The sequence below is a fragment of the Oncorhynchus mykiss genome, chromosome 23, assembly GCF_013265735.2.
Source record: "Oncorhynchus mykiss isolate Arlee chromosome 23, USDA_OmykA_1.1, whole genome shotgun sequence".
Taxonomy (NCBI): Eukaryota; Metazoa; Chordata; class Actinopteri; order Salmoniformes; family Salmonidae; genus Oncorhynchus; species Oncorhynchus mykiss.
The window spans coordinates 47,921,404-47,941,031 of record NC_048587.1 but is presented as its reverse complement, the minus strand read 5'-3'; the positions used below and the strand labels follow the sequence as shown (position 1 = coordinate 47,941,031).

The 19,628-nt window shown below is 43.3% G+C and overlaps 1 protein-coding gene across 1 annotated transcript in view; it reads right to left on the bottom strand.

Annotated features, from left to right (window-relative positions):
- Positions 1-8,016: 8,016 nt before the first annotated feature.
- Positions 8,017-19,628, bottom strand: part of LOC110502891 (calcineurin-like phosphoesterase domain containing 1) — a 38,681-nt gene continuing 27,069 nt past the window's right edge. The window contains exon 5 of the mRNA XM_021581238.2: positions 8,017-9,201. Within this exon, the coding sequence (XP_021436913.1) occupies positions 8,975-9,201 (227 nt within the window). The 3' untranslated portion in view covers positions 8,017-8,974. The remainder of the gene's footprint in view (positions 9,202-19,628) is intronic.

The following is a 19,628-nucleotide window of genomic DNA, read 5'->3' as shown; positions in this document are numbered from 1 at the left end:
TGTAAAATAATTTGCATACAGGGAAATCTGGTCTCAAAGCAGACGTGGCTAGCGGACAGATAAGAGGCAAACTTTAATATCATTTGTAAATGCAATGGCTAATAGGTGGGCACATTTAGAATGTGGACAAGACCTGGACAAAGGATTCCAGGTATAAAAAGGGCTTTATATAACAAATACTCAATGTGGTCAAGTTGATTGAAGACATAAAAAAAAGTAGTGGGGAACATCACGTTCACAGACGGGACGTTGCTGTAAACTGTACTGAAGAGTCTTGTTTATCCCATTACAGTGTTTTAATTGCAGAGGTCGTCATGAGTTGTTGCTGTTGGCCCACCTATCACCACCATCAGGCCTTTTCAACAAGGACAACGACTGTGTTTTTCCTCAGGTTGTCATGATGATTTCTTCCTAGATCAGCTCTCCTACTTTGAGATGCTTCAGCGTTCAGTTCACTTGAACGTTTGCTACGTTGTGGAACGTTTGAACTAAACAAAACATTATTGTACATTCTTGAAAAGACTTTCAGGTATGTTTGATCCTGCTCGGTGGGCGTGGCGAGGTGTGGTTTGAAGCAATGAGTGAAGTATTTAAAGGGCAGTGGCCATGCTGACAGCACTCCCCAAACCCTCCCTATTTTTCAACTGGGCTGCATTCAGTACATACCAACTTAATAGAATGTTCAATTGAATAAAAATGATGCTGTACTGAATGACCAGTTGAGAAAGAGGGAAAGGTTGGGGTGTGGTTATTTGCTTAAAGTCACACCCTGGCACACCCACTAAATGGAGCAAACGCATCTCAAAGTCTGTTCAAGAACATACAAGAACGTTTTGGGAAAACATATCGCTCAGTACAAACCTTTTCGCAATGTAGCGAACGTTCAAGCAAATCTCCAGAACGTAAAAACTTACTGAATGCAGCCCGTTGTTCTGGTCCTAAGCGTGTCCCCTCCTCTGATTGGCTCAGGTAAAACCTGCTTTGATGGTTTGGTCCAGTAATTCTTGCATTCTGGGTCCATTCTTGCAAACATTAGAAAAAGTTTATGTTTAAGCAATAACGCCAGAGGGGGTATGATAAAATGGCAGCAGTTTTACGGGTGCCCAACCAATTGTGCTATTATGTGTTTTTTGTCGCATTATTTGTAAATTATTTTGTACATAATGTTTCTGCAACCGTATCTTACGGCAAAAAAGAGCTTCTGTATATCAGGACAGTGATCACTCACCTCGGATTAGACAAAGATTTTTTCTTCAACAAGGAGGACACACAAGATATTCTCCAAACACCCCACAGGCCAACATCCCTGTTATTTGCAAGAGGAAGCGTCGCAGGTACGGAGGACAAAGAGCCGGATGCCTGGTCAGGACCCGGAGAAGGAGAGTGGGTAAGCTGCTGTTACCACCAATACTACTCGCCAACGTGCAATCATTGGACAATAAATTAGATGAGATTACGATCACGAATATCCTACCAACGGGACATCAAAAACTGTAATATCCTATGTTTCACGGAATCGTGGCTGAATGACGACATGGATATTCAGCTAGCAGGATATACACTGCACAGGCAAGATAGAACAGCACACTCCAGTAAGACGAGGCGGGGCGGTCTGTGCATATTTGTAAACAACAGCAGGTGCACAAAATCTAAGGAAGTCTCTAGATTTTGCTCGCCTGAAGTATATTGTGATAAATTGCAGGCCACACTACTTGCCTAGAGAGTTTTCAGCTATACTTTTCGTGACTGTTTATTTACCACCACAGACAGATGCTGGTACTAAGATCGCACTCAGACAGCTGTATAAGGAAATAAGCTAACAGGAAAACACTCACCCAGAGGCAGCGCTCCTAGTGGCCGGAGACTTTAATGCAGGGAAACTTAAATCACCTGTACTCCACACACAGAGATGCGTACAAAGCTCTCCCTCGCCCTCCATTTGGTAAATCCGACCACAACTCTATCCTCCTGATTCCTGCTTACAAGCAACAATTAAAGCAGGAAGCACCAGTGACTCGGTCTATAAAAAAGTGATCAGATGAAGAAGATGCTAAACTACAGGACTGTTTTGCTATCACAGACTGGAACATGTTCCGGGATTCTTCTGATGGCATTGGCTTTATCAATAAGTGCATCGAAGACGTCGTCCCCACAATGACTATACGTACAAACCCCAACCAGAAGCCATGGATTACAGGTAACATTCACACTGAGCTAAAGGGTAGAGCTGCCGCTTTCAAGGTGCGGGACTCCAACCTGGAAGCTTACAAGAAATCCTGCTATGCCCTGCGACGAACCATCACACAGGCAAAGCGTCAATATAGGTCTAAGATTGAATCATATTACAACAGCTCTGACGATTGTCTTATGCGGCAAGGCTTGCAAACTATTACAGACTACAAAGGGAAGCACAGCCGCGAGCTGCCCAGTGACACGAGCCTACCAGATGAGCTGAATCACTTTCATGCTCGCTTCGAGGCAAGCAACACTGAGGCATGCATGAGAGCATCAGCTGTTCCGGACGACTGTGTGATCATGCTCTCCGTAGCCGATGTGAGTAAGACCTTAAAAACAGGTCAACATACATAAAGATGCGGGGCCAGACGGATAACCAGGACGTGTGCTCCGAGCATGTGCTGACCAACTGGCAGGTGTCTTCGCTGACATTTTCAACATGTCCCAGATTGAGTCTGTAATACCAACATGTTTCAAGCAGACCACCATAGTCCCTGTGCCCAAGAACACAAAGGCAACCTGCCTAAATGACTACAGACCCAAAGCACTCACGTCTGTAGCAATGAAGTGCTTTGAAAGGTTGGTAATGGCTCACATCAGCACCATTATCCCAGAAACCCTAGACCCACTCCAATTTGCATACCGCCCCAAATAGATCCACAGATGACACAATCTCTATTGCACTCCACACTGCCCCTTCCCACCTGGACAAAAGGAACACTTATGTGAGAATGCTCTTTATTGACTACAGCTTAGTGTTCAACACCATAGTGCCCTCAAAGCTCATCACTAAGCTAAGGATCCTGGGGCTGAACACCTCCCTCTGCAACTGGATCCTGGACTTCCTGACGGGCCGCCCCCAGGTGGTGAGGGTAGGTAGCAACACATCTGCAACACTGATCCTCAACACTGGAGCTCCCCAGGGGTGCATGCTCAGTCCCCTCCTGTACTCCCTGTTCACCCACGACTGCATGGCCAGGCACGACTCCAACACCATCATTAAGTTTGCAGATGACATAACAGTGGTAGGCCTGATCACCGACAACGACGAGACAGCCTATAGGGAGGAGGTCAGAGACCTGGCCGGGTGGTGCCAGAAAACAACCTATCCCTCAACATAACCAAGACTAAGGAAATTATTGTGGACTACAGTACAAGGAGGACCGAGCACGCCCCCATTCTCATCGACGGGCTGTAGTGGAGCAGATTGAGAGCTTCAAGTTCCTTGGTGTCCACATCAACTGCAAACTAGAATGGTCCAAACACACCAAGACAGTCGGGCACGACAAAGCCTATTCCCTCTCAGGAAACCAAAAAGATTTGGCATGGGTCCTGAGATCCTCAAAAGGTTCTACAGCTGCAACATCGAGAGCAACACTGCCTGGTACGGAAACTGCTCGGCCTCTGACCGCAAGGCACTACAGAGGATAGTGTGTATGGCCCAGTACATCACTGGGGTTAAGCTGCCTGCCATCTAGGACCCCTGCACCAGGCGGTGTCAGAAGAAGGCCCTAAAAATTGTCAGACCCCAGCCACCCCAGTCATAGACTGTTCTCTCTACTACCGCATAGCAAGTGGTACCAGAGTGCCAAGTCTAGGACAAAAAGGCTTCTCAACAGTTTTACCCTGAAGCCATAAGACTCCTAAACAGGTAATCAAATGGCTACCCGGACTATTTGCATTGTGTGCCTCCCCCCAACCCCTCTTTTTACCCTGCTGCTACTCTCTGTTTATCATATATGCATAGTCACTTTAACTATACATTCATGTACATACTACCTCAATTGGGCCGACCAACAAGTGCTCCCGCACATTGGCTAACCGCGCTATCTGCATTGTGTCCCGCCACCCACCACCCGCCAACCCCTCTTTTACGCTACTGCTACTCTCTGTTCATCATATATGCATAATCACTTTAACCATATCTACATGTACATACTACCTCAATCAGCCTGACTAACCGGTGTCTGTATGTATCCTCACTACTTGTATAGCCTCGCTACTTTTATAGCCTCGCTACAGTATATAGCCTGTCTTTTTACTGTTGTTTTATTTATTTACTTACCTATTGTTCACCTAAAACCTTTTTTGCACTTTAGGTTAGAGCCTGTAAGTAAGCATTTCACTGTAAGGTCTACATCTCTTGTATTCAGTGCACGTGACAAATAAGATTTGATTTGATTTATACGGCCAGTATACCACGGCTAAGAGCTATTCTTATGCACGATGCAATGCGGAGTGCCGGAGTGCCGGAGTGCCAGCCCTTAGCCATGGTATATTGGCCATATATCACATCCCCCTTAGGTGCCTTATTGCTATTATAAACTGGTTACCAATGTAATTAGAGCAGTAAAAATAAATGTTTCGTCATACCCGTGATATAGCACAGCTGTCATCCAATCAGCATTCAGGGCTCGAATCACCCAGTTTATAATTCAAATTTGATCCATCTCAAAATGCGCATCAGCCAATTAAAATAGTTGACATAGTTGCACGTGATAAAACACTGCATGTTAGCTGTTACCATTACCTAAACTGGCACATTTAGTCCTATTCTAACCTGACCAGGTGGCAGTGATTTATATCCGGTAACAAATGCTGCATCAGCCAATTAAAAGAAACAAAGAGATCTTCTGTTGAATCTAACAATTAATCTTAATGGTTGTACAGTCGTCTCAAATAAAACTGTGAAGGACCTCGGCGTTACTCTGGACCCTGATCTCTCTTTTGAAGAACATATCAAGACCATTTCAAGGACAGCTTTTTTCCATCTACCTAACATTGCAAAAATCAGAAACTTTCTGTCCAAAAATGATGCAGAAAAATTAATCCATGCTTTTGTCACTTCTAGGTTAGACTACTGCAATGCTCTACTTTCCGGCTACCCGGATAAAGCACTAAATAAACTTCAGTTAGTGCTAAATACGGCTGCTAGAATCTTGACTAGAACCCCAAAATGTGATCATATTACTCCAGTGCTAGCCTCCCTACACTGGCTTCCTGTCAAAGCAAGGGCTGATTTCAAGGTTTTACTGCTAACCTACAAAGCATTACATGGGCTTGCTCCTACCTATCTCTCTGATTTGGTCTGACCGTACATACCTACACGTACGCTACGATCACAAGACGCAGGCCTCCTAATTGTCCCTAGAATTTCTAAGCAAACAGCTGGAGGCAGGGCTTTCTCCTATAGAGCTCCATTTTTATGGAACGGTCTGCCTACCCATGTCAGAGACGCAAACTCGGTCTCAACCTTTAAGTCTTTACTGAAGACTCATCTCTTCAGTGGGTCATATGATTGAGTGTAGTCTGGCCCAGGAGTGGGAAGGTGAACGGAAAGGCTCTGGAGCAACGAATCGCCCTTGCTGTCTCTTCCTGGCCGGTTCCCATCTTTCCACTGGGATTCTCTGCCTCTAACACTATTACAGGGGCTGAGTCACTGGCTTACTGGGGCTCTCTCATGCCGTCCCTTGAGGGGGTGCGTCACCTGAGTGGGTTGATTCACTGATGTGGTCATCCTGTCTGGGTTGGCGCCCCCCCCCCCCCCCTTGGGTTGTGCCGTGGCGGAGGTCTTTGTGGGCTATACTCAGCCTTGTCTCAGGATGGTAAGTTGGTGGTTGAAGATATCCCTCTACTGTTGTGTGGGCTGTGCTTTGGCAAAGTGGGTGGGGTTATATCCTTCCTGTTTGGCCCTGTCCGGGGGTGTCCTCGGATGGGGCCACAGTGTCTCCTGACCCCTCCTGTCTCAGCCTCCAGTATTTATGCTGCAGTAGTTCATGTGTCGGGGGGCTAGGGTCAGTTTGTAATATCTGGAGTACTTCTCCTGTCCTATTCGGTGTCCTGTGTGAATTTAAGTGTGCTCTCTCTAATTCTCTCTTTCTCTCTTTCTTTCTCTCTCTCGGAGGACCTGAGCCCTAGGACCATGCCCCAGGACTAACTGACATGATGACTCCTTGCTGTCCCCAGTCCACCTGGCCGTGCTGCTGCTCCAGTTTCAACTGACCTGAGCCCTAGGATCATGCCCCAGGACTACCTGACATGATGACTCCTTGCTGTCCCCAGTCCACCTGACTGTGCTGCTGCTCCAGTTTCAACTGTTCTGCCTTATTATTATTCGACCATGCTGGTCATTTATGAACATTTGAACATCTTGGCCATGTTCTGTTATAATCTCCACCCGGCACAGCCAGAAGAGGACTGGCAACCCCACATAGCCTGGTTCCTCTCTAGGTTTCTTCCTAGGTTTTGGCCTTTCTAGGGAGTTTTTCCTAGCCACCGTGCTTCTACACCTGCATTGCTTGCTGTTTGGGGTTTTAGGCTGGGTTTCTGTACAGCACTTTGAGATATCAGCTGATGTACGAAGGGCTATATAATACATTTGATTTGATTTGATTTGTCGTAGATGGACGTGATAGAACAGGCAGAAATACATCCGGTATGAAGGGTTTTGCTTCATACCGGCTGTATTTTTGCCTGCTTGAACGGCAATAGCTCAGATACACATGGAATTACCCCGGGAATAGATAGAACATCAGTCAGAGATGCACAAAAACGATATAACATTCTGAATTGATGAATCTCTCCTTTAACAGAAGTCATACTGCAACATCCGCTAATCAAAGTCACTAAAATACATGCACAATTACAACTGGACCAATATTCAGTAATAGTAATTTACTACCTTTGCGGAAAGTTCGAAACCCAGGTGAGATACGTTTGTTCCTCTGAAATGTAGAATTATATTTATTGTAGTGTTGCAAAGGGAAGTGCAGCCAAAACCTTGTAAATTAAGATTGCATATATTTAATTAGGAGCTTCTTTCAGTCCCTCTAGCAGACCTAGTGGGGTCCCCACTTCTCAGAATGGTGCTCATTTAATAAAGTTTATATCAAAGCTGAATCAATGTCTTACAAGATCACTTAATGATTCATTAGTATTCTACATAGGCCTAACATAGCGAATATGATAGCATAGTATAACATTACTGCTAGACCAAAAACACCACGTAATTTCTTATGTAGCCTACACTTACATGTACAACGTTTTATAGGAATTATTATAATCATCCACTCCGTCACATATACGTTTTTTGAATAGAGCATCGAGGACCAGCAGTGAACAGTTTTATCCTTAACAAAAAAGCTTGAAGGGGCCTCAAACCCACAGTTGCAGTACCCAGAAGATCCAGTCAACTACCTAGCAGCGATGGTACTAGATGTACATGACAGCTGTTTGACAAAATCATAAGGCTCTTCGACTTTTTGTTTTCACAATGTATGATCAAATTAAAATGTTGTATATACCTATCTTTTTCCGTGAACGTACGTGGATGTGTGTGAAACTGATAAGCAAAAACGTGTGATTTTGTCATATGCGAAAACATGCCTTATGAATTTTGTCTTAAAATCTTTGATAGGCTGATGTGGGATTTTTTACAGGAAATCATCACTGCCACCTTGTCAGGTTAGCATAGGGCTAAATGGGCTAGATTATGTGATGTGAACAGCTAACATGTAGCGTTGTATCACGTGCAACTAGAGTTGACAATTTTAATTGGCTAAGGCGCATTTTAAGATGCAGAAAAACTTGTTCGCAAGGATGGACCCGATGTGTTTAGGGGGTCTGGGACACAGACCGGCCTGATCAATAGACACACAGTATAAGACCTCTATTGGGAGGGGATGGGTAGGTGCACTGAGGAGAGGAAGGTGCAAAACAGTTTGTGTAGCTCTTATGGACAGATGATCAACAATTCAGCAACATCACTTACATAATCATTGCAATAGTTTAAATCAATGTTTATTCATTTAAAAAAAACAACAGAACATGACATTTAGTTGTAGTGCGACTAAAGAAACTAAACTAATGGAATCCTCCTGACCATACCCCAACTTAAGTACTAAATCAATTCACAAATCTAATATAACAAATTCTCAATGAGGTCAAGAAGATATCAAATACATAGTAGGGAACATCACATTCACAGACAGGATGTTGCTGTAAACTGAAGAGTTGTTGATCCCATTACAGTGTTTTCATTGCAGAGGTCATCATGTTGTTGTTGGCCCACCCATCACCACCATCAGGCCTGTTCAACGAGGACAACTGCTGTTGCCATGACAATTTGTTGCGTCAAGGATTGGGTGAGTGGGGTTGAAAATATTCATACAGGGCAACAGAGAGTCGTTTCAGGGCTATAGAGTCATACTAGTACCCGTTGTCAGTAAAGACATTCAGTGCTGCTGCAACTTGACTAGACAAACATTATTCCCCCCAAGCTTGATATAAAAAAGACATGACTAAAACAGGACATGCTCATTGGATTAGTTTGCACAATGAGTGTTACAGACAGTGTCTTTGTAGACCTTAGAGATAGTCATAACTAGGATATTCTTGACAAGAGTAACTTATGACAACAGCAGAACAGATGTTTTTCTTCTTCTCTGGAGTAAGGTAAATCCAGCACATTCTGCGACTGATGACCTTGTACAATACAATGGGTTGGTGCTTATTCACAGTAGACTACAGGTCTTAAGATGATTGACAGACTTCCTCTCCACCGTCTGGTGTTCTGAGCCTGTATTAAGAGTCAGAGTAGCAGTACTGATGTAGGATCAGTTTAGCCTTTTAAATCATAAGGAATAAAAAGAGGGACCTAGATCAGCACTTCTCTCCTGAGATGCTTCATGAATCAGGCCCTGGTATTCTGTTCCTGTGTGTCCCCTCTTCTCTGATTGGCTCAGGCCTGCAGTAGTTTCCTGAGGTCCTCGTCCATGCCCCGCCCACTGAGCTGCTCCAGGCTGTGGTAGCGATGGATGACCTGGTCGGCGGTCACTACCACCACCCTGACCCCGTGGGTGTCCTCTCCCAGCTGGCAGCCTATAGCGGAGCTCACCACCATGTCCAGGCCATTGTGGAACCCCCCCGCATTACGGTGGTAGTGGCCGGAGAACACCGCCTTCACTCCTACACAACACACAGCAAGAGAGAGAGTGTGAGGAGGAGGCTTACAACAACACAATACGAGAGAGAAGGAGTAAGAGGAGGAGTAAGAGGAGGAGTAAGAAGAGGAGTAAGAGGAGGAGAAAGAGGAGGAGTAAGAGGAGGAGTAAGAAGAGGAGTAAGAGGAGTAAGAGGAGGAGTAAGAGGAGGAGTAAGAAGAGGAGTAAGAGGAGGAGAAAGAGGAGGAGTAAGAGGAGGAGTAAGAAGAGGAGTAAGAGGAGTAAGAGGAGGAGTAAGAGGAGGAGTAAGAAGAGGAGTAAGAGGAGGAGTAAGAGGAGGAGTAAGAGGAGGAGTAAGAAGAGGGTTATCAAAGCTTTTTGACTCACCAGACCCATTACAGTGCCTTGCGAAAGTATTCGGCCCCCTTGAACTTTGCGACCTTTTGCCACATTTCAGGCTTCAAACATAAAGATATAAAACTGTATTTTTTTGTGAAGAATAAACAACAAGTGGGACACAATCATGAAATGGAACGACATTTATTGGATATTTCAAACTTTTTTAACAAATCAAAAACTGAAAAATTGGGCGTGCAAAATTATTCAGCCCCTTTACTTTCAGTGCAGCAAACTCTCTCCAGAAGTTCAGTGAGGATCTCTGAATGATCCAATGTTGACCTAAATGACTAATGATGATAAATACAATCCACCTGTGTGTAATCAAGTCTCCGTATAAATGCACCTGCACTGTGATAGTCTCAGAGGTCCGTCAAAAGCGCAGAGAGTATCATGAAGAACAAGGAACACACCAGGCAGGTCCGAGATACTGTTGTGAAGAAGTTTAAAGCCGGATTTGGATACAAAAAGATTTCCCAAGCTTTAAACATCCCAAGGAGCACTGTGCAAGCGATAATATTGAAATGGAAGGAGTATCAGACCACTGCAAATCTACCAAGACCTGGCCGTCCCTCTAAACTTTCAGCTCATACAAGGAGAAGACTGATCAGAGATGCAGCCAAGAGGCCCATGATCACTCTGGATGAACTGCAGAGATCTACAGCTGAGGTGGGAGACTCTGTCCATAGGACAACAATCAGTCGTATATTGCACAAATCTGGCCTTTATGGAAGAGTGGCAAGAAGAAAGCCATTTCTTAAAGATATCCATAAAAAGTGTTGTTTAAAGTTTGCCACAAGCCACCTGGGAGACACACCAAACATGTGGAAGAAGGTGCTCTGGTCAGATGAAACCAAAATTGAACTTTTTGGCAACAATGCAAACCGTTATGTTTGGCGTAAAAGCAACACAGCTGAACACACCATCCCCACTGTCAAACATGGTGGTGGCAGCATCATGGTTTGGGCCTGCTTTTCTTCAGCAGGGACAGGGAAGATGGTTAAAATTGATGGGAAGATGGATGGAGCCAAATACAGGACCATTCTGGAAGAAAACCTGATGGGGTCTGAAAAAGACTGAGATTGGGACGGAGATTTGTCTTCCAACAAGACAATGATCCAAAACATAAAGCAAAATCTACAATGGAATGGTTCAAAAATAAACATATCCAGGTGTTAGAATGGCCAAGTCAAAGTCCAGACCTGAATCCAATCGAGAATCTGTGGAAAGAACTGAAAACTGCTGTTCACAAATGCTCTCCATCCAACCTCACTGAGCTCGAGCTGTTTTGCAAGGAGGAATGGGAAAAAATGTCAGTCTCTCGATGTGCAAAACTGATAGAGACATACCCCAAGCGACTTACAGCTGTAATCGCAGCAAAAGGTGGCGCTACAAAGTATTAACTTACGGGGGCTGAATAATTTTGCACGCCCAATTTTTCAGTTTTTGATTTGTTAAAAAAGTTTGAAATATCCAATAAATGTCGTTCCACTTCATGATTGTGTCCCACTTGTTGTTGATTCTTCACAAGAAAATACAGTTTTATATCTTTATTTTTGAAGCCTGAAATGTGGCAAAAGGTCGCAAAGTTCAAGGGGGCCGAATACTTTCGCAAGGCACTGTATGTCCAGCCACAATATTGGGGTTTCGTCCCAAAAAACAGCAACCCCAGAAAGTGACGGTATTGTAATAATCAATTTGTATTGATTAACCTTAAGTGACATGTGACCATATGGTGTCGGTGTCTGTTGGGTTTGTTGGAGAAAGACGGTTCTGTTTTCTACACAGCTCCAGTCTGCATATACAGAGCTAAATGTAACATAGGCAAACTGTCCCTGATCTGCATACAACAGCAATATATTCATATTAGCTCAATATAATTGCATAATGAGATCATTGCCATATCTGTCAGATAGACTGAAAACAAAAGCCTGAGGGAGGGGGGAGGAGAGAAAAATGAGAGGGAGATAGATGGGAATGAGAGAAACTGAACTCATTTTTTGAATAGTTTGTAAAAATGTAGAAACTTTTCAGGGGCTTTTTACTTTTCAATTTCTTTTCCATCACAATCGTTGTGTAATAACATATTAACACATGTAATAACGCATTCACTGACTGTTGTCTGCCTGTGGCCTAACCATGCAATTTTTGCTTGAAATCTGTGTCCTAACCTCCCCCTCTCCCTGTTTCTTGTATATACTAACTGCACTGGAAACCGCCCCGCACAGGTGGCTGACTAAGATAACATACACACTGAAACTCATAAACAGACACACACTCAAACCATCTTTGGGATGGGCTCCAAAGACAAAGAACTCTGTCGAGAACCAATGGGATACTGACACCAGGCTGGAGGGGACTGTCTATCACCTACAAGCAACCTACCAGAAGCCAGGACTACCAGAATCTACCTACGTCATTTCAATGTATAAAATGAACTGCACATCATGTGTCAGGTCTCTTCTTCCGATAGTTCCCTAAGAGCTAGAGGAACGGGGCCGTGCAGCACGCTTTGCCAGATATCATTACTCTTGAATAAACGGCCTTTACTATACCTTATCCGCCTTGTCCAGAGTCTCAACTTGGTCACGTTTCTCATGTATCTATTCATCAACAATTGATTTCTATCGGTGTTTCTGCAGGGCTCGGTTTCTCCTGAGAAATAGAAGGCACTGAACTGATTTCACACTCACACTGGTTGGCCAAGCAAGCCCCTGAATGAGAAGTGCAAATTAGTAATTATCCTTTTGCGGATGTGTGTGCGTGTTCCACTGTGAGTTCACTCTAGGTTTTGGCAGACAGAGGAAGTAAGATGTTTCGTTTCTAACAGTAGCGGGGTAGTTAGACTTCTACCCGCTTGCTGCCATTCCTCAATACACAACACATGCCAAGGGTATAATTAAAACGGGCAAAAGCTGGCAACGAAGAAACTAAATTCCTGTCCACAGTACACATGAACACGACTCATGTCCTGGAAATCCATCCAATCCTCAACACTAAAATAACATCAAGAAACCCCTGGAGTTGCTTTTCAAGAAAACCCTTTTTCGCCCCCTGATCAGCAACATTCAGATTCTACACATAATGGGTGCACCATTGAATAATTAATCTAATATAGATGGAAGTTGATAAACATTTTTTTGCAGGCTAAATTAATTTGCTATCAAAACCCAGAGGCTATTCTACTAGCGTTACATAGTTATGCCAATGCACTCATCAACATATCAACCAGCAAACTCATTTTCACGTGGATACATTTTACACTTCATACTAACTATGTTATTTATTTAAAAGTTTAAATTCGTTAGTCCGTCGAGCCCTCTCCCGCTAGAATAAACGACATGCATCTTCTAGCGATCTATTGATCACAAAGTGAGCGATGACAGGGCAACGCAGCAAAGAGGAAGAGGCGAAGTGAGAAGTTTCACTCTCGCCAAAATCTGTCCAAAAACGCTCTATTAGTTTCTATTACGTATTTTAGACCTAAGCTTGTCGCCTGCCTTCCCGCCTTTGGGACGACTCCCATTGTAAGGGCGGATACATGAGTATCTTCTAATTATATACAGATCTCGGATTGCAGTGGAATTTCTTTTCGGAGGGAAAGAACATAATGCTCGTAAATTTGCACGTCCATGTAATGTAAAGAAAAACACAATTCCTAGGTTTCCTGTCGGGGCCAGGCAGTGATGCCAAAGTGAGTGACTCGTCTCATCAGTTAATAGGCAGGTTTCCATTGACTCAGGTTTTTTCAACATTTTTTGCAAACATTTTTTTTATTGCGACCGATGTAATGGAAACGACAGACATATGAGACATTTTCTAAAGATCCACAACATTTTTATCCATTGATTTGTCTTTTGTCAAATAATTGATTGTGATAAATGAAGATTGCTGAATAATTTTGAAAGTACGCAGCCAGGCACGTGATGTAATCACGTTCCAAATGTAATTACATTTTTTCCAACTATAATCATTGTTTCTTTGCAGGACAAGGACTTTCAAAAATTCCTGAATTGCTTCGCTGGTTGGCTGGTAAGTTTCATCATCCAAGTGGCGCAGCGGCCTAAAACACTGTATCTCGGTGCTTGAAGCGCCATTACAGACACCCTAGTTCGAATCCAGGCTGTATCACAACCGGCCATAATGGGAGTCCCATAGGGTGGTGCACAATTTGCCCTGCGTCGTCTGGGGTTGGCCGGTGTAGGCCGTCATTGTAAATAAGAATTTGTTCTTAACTGACTTGCCTAGTTAAATAAAAAAAACATCCGATCTACATGAGTGCAAATGTATGTAAATACAGTGCATTCAAAAAGTATTCAGACTTCTTCCACATTGTTACTTTACAGCCTTATTATAAAATTGATTAAATGACCCCCCCCCCCCCCCCCCCCCCCTCAATCTACACATAATGACAAAACAAAAACTGGTTTTTAGAAATGTTTGCAAATGTATAAAAAATATATATATAAAACTGAAATATTATATTTACATAGGTATTCAGACCCTTTACTCAGTACTTTGTTTAAGCACCTTCTTCAGGATGTCTTCTTCAGGATGACACTGCAAGCTTGGCACACCTGTATTTGGGGAGTTTCTCCCATTCTTCTCTGCGGATCCTCTCAAGCTCTGTCAGGTTGGATGGGGAGCGTCTCTGCACAACTATTTTCAGGTCTCTCCAGAGATGTTCAATCGGGTTCAAGTCTGGGCTCTGGCTGGGCCACTCAAGTACATGCACTTTCCCAGAAGTCACTCCTGCGTTGTCTTGGCTGTGTGCTTAGGCTCGTTGTCCTGTTGGAAGGTGAACTTTGCTCAGGAGCAGGTTTTCATCAAGGATCTCTCTGTACTTTGCTCCGTTCATCATTCCCTCAATCCAGACTAGTCTCACAGTCCCTACCGCTGAAAAACATCCCCACAGCATGATGCTGCCACCACCATGCTTCTCCGTAGGGATGGTGCCAGGTTTCCTCCAGACGTAACGCTTGGCATTCAGGCCAAAGAGTTCAATCTTGGTTTCTACAGACCAGAGAATCTGCCTTTCATGTGCCTTTTACTGAGGTGTGGCTTCCTTCTGGTCACTCTACTATAAAGGCCTGATTGGTGGAGTGCTGGAGAGATGGTTGTCCTTCTGGAAGGTTTTCCCATCTCCAGGGAGGAACTCTGGAGCTCTGTCAGAGTGACCATTGGGTTCTTGATCACCTCCCTGACCAAGGCTCTTCGCCACTGGTTGCTCAGTTTGGCCGGGCAGCCAGCTCTAGGAAGGGTCTTGGTGGTTCCATATTTCTTCCATTTAATAATGATGGAGGCCACCTTGTTCTTGGGGACCTTCAATGCTGAAGAAATGTTTTGGTACCTTCCCCAGATCTGTGCCGTGACATAATCCTGTCTCGGAGCTCGGCGGACAATTCCTTCGACCTCATGGATTGATTGTTGCTCTGACATGCACTGTCAACTGTGGTACCTTACATAGACAGGTGTGTGCCTTTCCAAATCATGTTTGATGTCATTATGGGGTAATGTGTGTAGATTGATGAGAGCAGGAAAAACAATTTAATCAATTTTAGAATAAGGCTAACATAACACAATGTGGAAAAAGTCAAGGAGTCGGAATACTTTCCGGTGTGTGTGTGTGTGTGTGTGTGTGTGTGTGTGTGTGTGTGTGTGTGTGAGAGAGCAAATGATGGAGTGAGTGTGTGTAGGACCCTGTGAGTGCATAGAGACAGTGCAAAAATAAGAATAAAATACAAGGGTCAACTTAGTCCGTGTAGCCATTTAGTTAGCTATTTAACAGTCTTATGGCATGGGGAAATGAAGCTGTTCAGGAGCCTGTTGGTGTCAGACTTGATGAACCGCTTGCCGTGCGGAAGCAGAGAGAACAGCTTGGGTGGGATTGTAGTCTAATGATTTTCTGGGCCTTCCTTTCACACCGATTGACCCCATTCTGAGGTCCTGGATGGCAGGGAGCTCGGTCCCAGTCATTCGAGGAAGATGGTGAATCATCACTGCAGGAACAGTAGGTAGTAGAGAGCCTCATTCTGTCTCAAATATGATAATTAGGGCCCTCACGGAATCCAGGCATTAAAACATAATTCAACAATATAAAAAACATTTGACTTTAGCAGGGAATCAACTAAATGATTTAATGAATTCAATTTGCAGAAGTTTATCATAAGACATGAACAGAATGCATCAGTGATTCGTATTTGCTGTGTGTGTGTGCAGTGTGGGAGTCTACCACTTTGTGTAGCCATTAGCGATGATGCTAATGAAAAGTCTTGTGGTAGATGGAAAGCTTTCCCAAAAACCTTCTCAATTAAATGTTAACTACGAAGTAGCCTATACTTATCTGGCAGAATAATATCATGATTATTTTAATCAATCAAGATGGTAGAGTTTGCAAAACAAATACCCTACAAATGTGGAGAAAAAAAAACACTTGCTAGATGCACACTAGAATTGAAGGGTAACTACTAACCTTTCTGCAAACCCTTAAAAGATTAAGAAAATACAAACCACAGCAACAATGACGTAAGCATCAGAGGGAAAAAACAGAATTATCAGGAGGAAAAATAAGAGGAAGTAAACCAACAAGACGAAAGAAAAGTTACTTTTTTAAACGAGTAGGTTTCCTCTGAGGACCATCACAGTAGAGAGAGAGAGAGAGAGAGAGAGAGAGAGAGAGAGAGAGAGAGAGAGAGAGAGAGAGAGAGAGAGAGAGAGAGAGAGAGAGAGAGAGAGAGAGAGAGAGAGAGAGAGAGAGAGAGAGAGAGAGAGAGAGAGAGAGAGAGAGAGAGAGAGAGAGAGAGAGAGAGAGAGAGAGAGAGCAGTAAGCTACTAATTACAGCTGGCAACCAGCCAGCCCAGTCTAAATCAGCCCTACATCTTTCTTTCTCCCGCTCCCATTTTGATGTCCTACCTCGGGGTTTATTCAGGAGAGTGAGACAGAGCAGTTCAGAATGTTCTGATTTAAATACATGTATTGTTTGACTCTTTGTTGTTAGGGAACCGAAGGACCTCTATCCAGTGCATGTCTATCTGCAGGGGGCACAGCAGGACAGGAACTGTGCCTAACCTGCCTAATGCTTGAAGGGTGAGGAGGGTGTCACAATCTGTGGGTTCTGCTATCAAACCGTACACAATCATCCTATCATTTCTGATAACACGAGTTGAGATCTCTACGTACCCCAGAATGAAAAGTAAAAGCTATTAATGTTATGATGAAATCATCCTAAATTCATTTGAATACATCAGTGTTACAGTCATGAAAAAAGCTCATGAAACCAAATGAGAATGATTTATCAAACAAACACAAATAACATAAAACAAGCCATGTCACTTAGCACTTTTGTTCTTCACCAATTGAGCTAAAACCATTTGTCAATGTTGAGGAGTAGTCAGCCTATTCTGCTCCTCTTGATAGCGTGGTGAAGCTTCAGGATTAATCGGTAGTGATCACTTAACAGCCAGTGTTACTGGCTCATTCATATCTCCAGCTAGAGTCAGGCCTGCTGGGAGTCCAAATGGAAAAATGAGATGAGAAACATCTACACACTCTGTCTGCACTCACAAGTGGTATCAGTCACTAGCTCTAATGTCCTAATGTAGTCTGTTTCCCTCAGAAGTTCTACCTGACCACACCATTAAAAGGATTGGATAAATAAGTGATCCAACCTGTTCAGTACTGCTCCAGAGCACTCAGGACCTCAGAATGGGGTGAAGGTTCTCTCTCTAGACTCTCCCTTAGCCTCCCACTCTCACTCCCAACAGAGCTGTCATTGACACATCTGTAAGACTGCGGTGTGCGTGTGAATGTGTGTGCATTTATACCCTTTGTGTGTGTGGTAGAGGCGGGTGTCAGAGTATTGGACTAGAAATAATTCATCATGAAAGCGTGTCTAGTTGTAGATAATTAGCATGACCGAGGGAAATAGAAAATTTAAGTAGCTAGCATGTGGATTTTCATCTATGGCCTGTGCCTGAAAGATCCATCACTCTCATCATATCTCTCTTATTGCGTCCCAACTGGCACCATAATCCCTATATAGAGCACTGCCTTGTACCATTTCATGATGAAATGTATTTCTATATATAGGGAATAGGGTGCCATTTGGAACGTGGCCTCTATCTCAGGATCCCGTTCCAATGTCCTCACCCTACACATACTACTACTGTGTTGTGTGTTACTGTGGTGTGGGGGTAGATCAGAGGTGCACAGCTTCAGTCCCGCTGTTTTCTGGTCTTTTATCCCGAGACTGATTCCTAGATGATTTCTGATTTCTACTCTTTAAATCGCTTGTTCTGTTATGTCTTAATTTCTTGCCCTTTTTAAAAATGGTGTGTTATTGTGTTGCTAGGTATTGCTGCACTGTTGGAGCTGGAAACACAAGCCTTTCGCTGCACCTGCAATTACATCTGCAAAACTGTGTATGCAAAAAATAAACTTTGATTTGACATCAGTAACATCCACGAAATGCTGGTGAAAAAGATTTCCACCTGCCTGGGAGACCAGATATGTACGTTCTCCACTCTCAGTAACATCAATAGAGCGCCAGAGAGAAATTAAAAACCAGTTAATATATCTGAAGGGGCAATATATCAATCATGAATACTAAATCATCAGACATGAATGGAAAAACACATGATTCATCTTGGTCGTAGTAGTATTCACATTGTCAATTCACATGCTTGACAATACAAAAGAAACATGGATACAACTAAAAGCTTACATCATATTATACACAGTTAAAGGGATACTGCGAGCAACGCTACCATACCTGTAGACTTCGTCATTGCGCTAAGGCTAATTAGCATTGGCTTGTGAAACTACCCCTAACTTCCTACACACTGCACGCAGAGACATAACAATGGTATCCATGAGTTCCTCGGACTCTGTGGAAGTAGAAGGGGCTACATGCCAGAATCTGGCATTATCCCTTTAAGTGTCCCCATTCTGAGAGCAGGAGGAACAACAATGCTCATGCATCTATAAATGCCCTTTCAATAGAAATTACTTCAGAGTCCGAAACAATACTGTAGAGACAACCTTCATCTTCACCGGTCCGTAAACACACAGAAACCTCCTTCACCTAAATTAAACAGTGAGGGTATATGGGCGTGCAACAAGTTACACATACAGATTGCAAAATAGTTGGGAAGAGATTTTTGATGTTCCGATTCCATGGTACAGGGTGTATGAGTTGATATATAAAACACAAGATTCAAGACTTTGTGCTTTTCAGCTAAAATTATTATACAGAATTCTTGCCACCAACAAAATGTTGAATATTCGGGGCATACAATCATCGAAGCTCTGTAGATTTTGTTGTGAGAATACAGAATCAATAGACCATTTATTTTGGTATTGCCCTCAGGTAGCCTGTTTCTGGTCTCAGGTTCAGGAATGGCTGAAAAGGCATAGCATTGATCTAAAATTGACCCTAGTATTAGTACTGTTAGGAGATCTCAAGAGACCTGGTCAGTCAATTACTAATACACTAATACTCTTAGTAAAATAATTTATATTCCACTCGCAATCTGTGGATCCTATTCGATTAGATTGATTGAAAATGTACGTTAAACATTACAGCATAGTTGAAAGATATGTGTTGCGTAGAAACCCGAAGTGGATGGCCAGCAGAGATAGATGGGATGGGCTGAGGGAAGCTGGGGGTTGGGATGTGGAATTGGAGAAAAGTGGGAGTGGAGTTGCTGTGCGGGAGATTGACCAACATTCTAAGATTTAAAAATGTTTTTTAAAGTCAAAATAAAACATAATAAAAAGTATGTTTGAATGACACTAAGTGGCAGTGTTTTTACAACTAATGCTGGTTTGCCTGAGGCTGATGCCGTGCAGGTCTTTGTACACATGCATATACATACACACTCATTCAAATAAACACATACAAGAACACACACATACATGTAATAGTGCCAGACATGCACACAAACATATACAGTTGGCATCGCTGCTATGATTTTAGTTGTCCGTGATGTCCTTTGTTTTAAATTATTGTTGTTTGCTGCTTTCTTGTCTTTTCCTTTTTTATCTTCAGTTCATTC